At 39.5% G+C, this 6,632-nt stretch overlaps 1 protein-coding gene across 1 annotated transcript; it reads right to left on the minus strand.

Moving 5' to 3' along the window:
* Positions 1-2,933: 2,933 nt before the first annotated feature.
* On the minus strand, positions 2,934-6,410 carry LOC122942069 (probable ATP-dependent RNA helicase DDX4). Its single transcript, XM_044299559.1, has 4 exons — positions 6,369-6,410; positions 4,848-5,360; positions 3,611-4,034; positions 2,934-3,293 (listed from the first exon to the last, which is right to left on the minus strand). Exons 1-4 carry the CDS (start codon positions 6,408-6,410, stop codon positions 3,106-3,108), a joined length of 1,167 nt encoding a protein of 388 aa, XP_044155494.1. The 3' UTR covers positions 2,934-3,105.
* Positions 6,411-6,632: the final 222 nt, after the last annotated feature.

The raw sequence follows: 6,632 nt of genomic DNA on the forward strand, positions 1-6,632 counted from the left end.
AGATTATTGGTTGGCCACCCTTTTAGACCCTCGCTGCAAGGGGAAACTGGAGCAGTTCATCCCAGCCAGCCGTAGACAGGCCCGTATGGATCAACTGCGGGCCTGTCTGATCAAGCGTCTGGAGCAGGCCAACCCTCGGCCTCACACTCTAGTTCTCCCCGCCCATCTCACCCAGCAGGTGGCTGGCCCCAGCAGCACCAGCCGAGCAGGTGACCTTATGGGTGAGATGCAGTAGTTCTACCAGTCTGCGCGACCCAGTAGCAGCAGCAGCAGCAGTCACCACCAGCGGCTGGCCCGCATGGTGGCAGACTACATGGGGTCCGTTGGTGCTTCCGACAGCATGAGCACCGACGACCCCATGGAGTACTGGGTTGCCAGGCTGGACACCTGCCGCGAGCTCGCTCAGTATGCGCTGGAGTTACTATCTTGCCCCCCCTCCAGTGTACTGTCTGAGCGGACATTTAGCGCGGCAGGTGGGGTGGTCACGGACAAGCGGACCCGTCTGTCGACAGACTCAGTGGACAGACTTACATTCATTAAAATGAACGAGTTCTGGATCGGCAGTGACTTCTTGGCCCCCGCTGTCGGTTCAGGCCGTTGAAGGGTCCCTTGTCCATCCCTCTCCTTGTCTCTCCCTCCAAAACTACGTTGTTTTTTATTTATTTTTTAAATATTTATTTATATATTTAGTTATTTATATATTATAAATTTTTATTTATGAAGCAAAATCTTAATATAATCAAAATAATCATTCTAGAATGCCAATTTTTTAATTATCATGCATGTCATCAAATTTTCTCAGCACACTGAATACCTGCTGCTGTCAGAGTTGCATTTTTTTTAAGTTATGGGCTTACCATGGCCTGTTGGTTTCCCATTCAGCAGTACACATTGCTGCTGCCAACTTTGAACGTGCTGCTGACTGACATGTCATATTTCATTTATGGGCTTCCCATGGCCTGTTGGTTTGCCATTCGGCATTACACATTGCTGCTGCCAACTTTGAACGTGCTGCTGACTGACATGTCATATTTCATTTATGGGCTTACCATGGCCTGTTGGTTTCCCATTCAGCAGTACACATTGCTGCTGCCAACTTTGAACGTGCTGCTGACTGTCCTGATATGTTATTTGGAGCTATGTTTAGGCCTTTTACTAGACATTTTCCATCTTCCATCCTGTTGATGCTGCTATTGAATTTGCTGATCAGGCTGATTTTTGTTTAGTCCTTACACTACATCATTATATTTAAATGTTGATTATGCATTTCCTACTGAGTTGTGCCAAGTTATGTGTAGACCTTATGCTCAACCATTTCAAAATTCCATCTAGTTGATGCTGCATCTGTCTGTCCTGAACATGTATTTCTAATTACTCTTTATTCTCCAATTTTAACATTAAATTATGATGCTGCCTATCCTGCAGGGTTAGGCGAACTTGGTGTAGACCTTTTACTATGGTGTTTACATTTACCTGCTTTTGTCTGCCCTGTTCCTGCAGAGTTTAGTTTAGCTATGTGTGGCCTTTAGATAACAGATTTTTCTGTTTTAATGGTAGTTTCAGTAGTTATCCTTAATTGTTTGGCCCTTTGATTTGTATAACTTCTACTGTTGCGTTACTATTTTACTGCTACTGTCTCGCCTAATGCTGCCAAGTAATGTGTCTGAAATATACTAAATTATTAAAATCTAACTGTGGATTTTTTTTTTTCAAGATCATGCAAAGGAGAACCAGCATGGACCACTTATTAGCCCTTGTAATATGACAAGTATTGAGTATTATTATTTTCATAAAATGGTGTTCATGTTTAATATTTGCGAATGTGCACTATTCATCGTATATTGTCAAGAATTTGATTGGAATATAGATAGAATAAAAATGTTTTCGTTTAATACATTCATGCGGTTTTACGCTTCATTCACCAAAATAATTTATTTTGTTTTATTTTATTTAAAAATTTTTAATTTTGCTTTAATTGGGTTGTTGGCGTCCATGTTGTGGTTCTTACTTTAGCAAGGTGGGGACCGCATGTGGGCTTCCATTTTCAAAAGGTTTTGTGCACTTAACATTGTACAAGACTGATTGATAAACCTAATGAAAGTTTTTTGTTTTATTTATTATTTTAATACGGACTTAGGTTCTAACATGGTGTTGTCGGTTGTCCTGGAAAGGATGCCTGGCTTCCGTGTTGACCTCTCTACATGGTTGGGTGTTACTGGCGTTATACTCATCCGTGTGGTAATCCGGTTTTGGTAATGGAGCGTTATTGCCACATGTATATATAGATATATACATTTAAATGTAATCTTACTTCTTGACAATTATATAATGATTATTTTCACATGCTAGTGTAATATAATAATAGACTTTAATCTTTCAAAATTACCTGCTGACAGAATAATAATCTTGAAGCCATGTCACCATTTTGTGAGTGATTCTACTCATTGCATCACATGTTGATGTCTTTTTTGAGGAAGCTATGCTCCAACATGTCCAGTTTAACAAACGGACACTATATCAGAATCATGCTAGTTATTTCTTTTTTTTTCAGACACATTTGATGTTTCAAATTTTTTAAAATAATCGAACTAATATAACTGAAGACAATTTTACTATGCAATATTGTATTATTGAGGTTGAAATTTGGATCACAGTATGGATAATTTGATACTTTTTTTAATATAAAGATACTTTTTCAAAAGTATAAATTTATTTTTTGTTAAAATTTGGTTGATACTCTATATATATTTATTATACATTTTGAATGTAGATTTGTATTTTGTAATCTAAAGCTTTGTTCAATAATACATTTGAAAGGTAATAGTGTGTTCACACAAAGGTTAATTAATGTGCGTTAAACAATAATTTTCTATTATAAATTACGGTCTTTTTTTTTTCAAAGTAAAGAAAACTTTAATTTTGTGCTCTAAAGTTTTCAGAGCAGCCATTTACAATGAACCAAAATAAGTAAATTTCCTAACGGCAAATTACTACCTTAAATACTGGAGTGCGATAAACAAAATTCTCATTTTTACAAACATACAACATATTGTTTCATGTAAAACTGAATCTGTAAGAATGTCTCATCTGCTTAACCACGTCCGACTAGCCCCAATCTTCGTCCTCCTCCGCTGCCGCCCGCGCTGCAGGTTGTGAAATGCCAGCATTGCTGTAACCGTTGTCCTCCTGGAAGTCACCTCTCTTCCTGCTATCCACTGAAGCAAATTTGCTTGGCTGTGAACTAAAGGTTGGCATGCCATGGGCACTGAACGCCATCTCTTCAAGCCAAGCAGGTACTGTCACGAACTATGGATCCGATTGCTCCGGATCCCACAGCTGTGACCTAGTGGTCTGTGACGGAGTCTGCGCACACACAGAGACCTCACGTGACCGGGGTATATCTTAAAGGACAGGATGAGCTGGGCCTGGTATAGCCTTTATGACCTTTTATAGCCGGCATCACAGAGTAGTGGTAATAAAAGTGTCCATCTATATCATAGGTGACCCAGGCTTCAGGCTTCAGGAAGATGAGAGTTCACAGTTTTTTTACATATGCCAGAAGCATATAAGATGGCTACCCAGAGGAATTATGTATGTATGCCGGCACAAGGTACCTCCTGGTGAGCATCGGTTAAAACTTTCACTAGTCCACGGACAATTTTTTGCTCGTCATCACCAATCTTATTAAAAAAAGAAATGGCTTTTCCAGTGTTGCCGCAGCGTCCGGTTCGGCCGATCCTGTGAACATATTCGTCAACATCGCCAGGGATGTCAAAATTTATCACATGAAGGACGTTCTCGATATCTAATCCTCTGGCAGCAACAGACGTGGCAACAATCACAGGACACTGTCCAGAGCGGAAGTCGCCCAGAGCTTTCTCCCGCTCTCTTTGCTCTCTGTCCCCGTGAATGCTTGTGCAGGGGATTTTTTCTTGACAAAGAAATGTTGCAATTAAATCCGCCATCTTTTTGGTTTTCACAAAAACCATCGTGCGCTCATGGCCTATGAGTTGTAAAAGTTCCAGCAGTTTAGCCTGTGACGAACTGCGACCGCCGCGGCCACAATACGTCACGAAACCGTAACAGATTCTAGGTCTTTGTTATAAAGGGTCCAAGAATCAAGGCGGGGAATTGAGAGTCCGCCTGCTGGGCAGGCTGTATCCCTGAGATGAATGCCAGTCCTGAAATATGGTATGTGCCATATCTCGGGATGTCTCCGCTGTACACAAGTAACAAGCACACATTCACATTCCCCACAAAATATGGAGTCCAGGGATACCAAATATGACTATTATAACTGGTTCTCTGATGGGGTAACACCATAACTTTATCTGGGCATCTCCTAGAGTTATATTTGCCATATGTACATGTCCAGTGAATTCTGAGTGACACGATGATGTAATTTTTACGTCCGTAAGATGCATGGTCTCACTTAAAAAGGTAAAAATCATATCTCAGATTCATGTGTCAATCTAGGAACCTTGGTGCCGGCCTGTCTGAATCAAGCTATCTTACCAACCCCTTATGGCAGCAACACCAAATGTTTCCCCCCAGGTGTAGTCTTCACACCTAGCTGTGATATCTCTGCAGAAAGGAAGTTCTTTTGACAACCTAAGAAAACCAGCTGTAATTGCGTTATCTGCTGGGCATCTATTGACTGACTTGAACAAAAGGGCTATGTTGTTCTCTGGGTAAACAGAAGGAGACGCTCTGAGTAATCAAATTGTAGGTTCTGGGGCCTAGGGAAATAATTCATTTTTAATAGACCTACTGATCAATAAGGGAGAGTAATATTGATAATATTGGGAGGACGGTTCAATATTCTCGCGGATCATCCGTGACATAGCCCTCTTTCCATACTCTTCCACTTCAATTATCTGCTGTTCGACATCACTGCACGCGCCACCAACTGGTCCGACAACCACGAACAGATAATCTGGCTTCAAAATCTCTCTAGCAAGATTTTGTATGGGCGTAGGGAACGTGGCACTGAACATTAAAGTTTGCCTTTCTTCTCTTTTTGGCATTCCTTGACTTGACAACAATTTTCTTACATCTTCCATAAAACCCATGTCCAGCATACGATCAGCTTCATACAGAACAAGGTATTTCACTTGGCTCAACCCAATCTTCTCCTTGTTAATAACGTCCAGTAACCTCCCAGGTGTCGCACAAAGGATGTTGCAGCCTTGAAATATCTGGCGCAGTGAATTAGACGTTTGTGTTCCTCCATAGATTACAACTGGACGAACGACAGTTCCGTATGCAAATTTCCAAGCATCTAGGTAAATCTGATTGATCAGCTCTCTGGTAGGAGCAACAATTATGGCTTCTGGTTCCTGAAGATCTTTAAACTGACTCTGTCGGAATATTTATGCTGTCTCCGATTGACAGTCTATGCCTTCTTATAATAATACCCCTCAATTATATTTAAAATCAATTTAGTACTTGATTTCTCTCAGCCGACAAATGTCCGATTAAACCCAAATCTGGTTTATCTTTTATCTATATAAATATATATATATTATCAACCATACTGGTCTAGAACTGAATTCAGTTCCTTGGAGATAATACCGTGCTTTCACTAGTATATTTTCAATCTCCCTGTATTGGATTAATTTTCAGGATGATGCTGCAGGTACACCCCAATCTTATTCCAAAACAGATACTATACACAAAGTATGGTTAATTGAATATATATATAGATATGTATTATATTAATTAATTATCCTATAAAATATAGGTAAGGTTATACTATACCAAAATGTCAGCTAGCAGAAATCAGTTTCAATGGTTCTAAGATGGCTGCCTCCAATGACTGAAAAGGTGGTCAGGGTTGGATCTGGTCTTTTGATGATGTTCAGAGAGAGAGCTAGATAGCTCTAGAGATCGATCCTTTCTGTCAGCCCATACCATCTTTTTATCCTATCTTAGAAAGGGCTTGGCCAAGTTTTATCATTAACTAGTGACCTCACTTTATAATCAATATAACCTCCCTCTAGTATTTTACCCTAACACTAGATGGCACTAGTATTCCATACAAAAATCGAACCACTCACTTCTTTCTCTTATCTAATATACTAGCAATAAATGTTATCTAAGGTTTCAGACAAAACCTTGAGAAGATCTTGAATAGACAATGGCTTTTATACTTCGTCAACCACCTGGTTTATCCTTAAATCTTTTGACCAGACCTAATTAAATCAAGATAAACAGGGCTATCTCAATTCATTGTTCTTGGAAGCGACAGGGTTTGTTCATGATCACCTGTGTCCACATTTCTCCATTCAAGAAAACCTCAAGGAAAGAAATAATTAATTTGTGTGTTACACTGAGAGAGATTCTAAAAATGACAGAGGAATATGTACCTCGTTTCTACTCTTAATACTGAATATAGCTATAAGGACCATACTCTTATATATACTATATATTCAGCACACCTATTAAAATTGATAATATAAAATCAATCTACTCATACATTGATTCATATAAAACCACAAAGAAAGATTAGAGTCTTTCTATTCACTAAAAATCATCAGAACTCAAATACATTGTCTTATCTAGGCAATTACATTTCATTAGACCTTGGGACATCTCCTTCTCACAAAAACAGACTTAGGTAAACACTTTGG

The sequence above is a fragment of the Bufo gargarizans genome, chromosome 6 (assembly GCF_014858855.1).
Source record: "Bufo gargarizans isolate SCDJY-AF-19 chromosome 6, ASM1485885v1, whole genome shotgun sequence".
Classification (NCBI taxonomy): domain Eukaryota; kingdom Metazoa; phylum Chordata; class Amphibia; order Anura; family Bufonidae; genus Bufo; species Bufo gargarizans.

Bases quoted from the DNA above. Each gene is read 5' to 3' on its own strand.
- LOC122942069 (XM_044299559.1), bottom strand. From the start codon at position 6,410: ATGGTCCTTATAGCTATATTCAGTATTAAGAGTAGAAACGAG. The intron at 5,361-6,368 runs GTACATATTCCT...ATATTCCGACAG, and splicing joins GTATTAAGAGTAGAAACGAG to AGTCAGTTTAAAGATCTTCA. The intron at 4,035-4,847 runs GCTATGTCACGG...AGTTCGTCACAG, and splicing joins TGGAAGAGTATGGAAAGAGG to GCTAAACTGCTGGAACTTTT.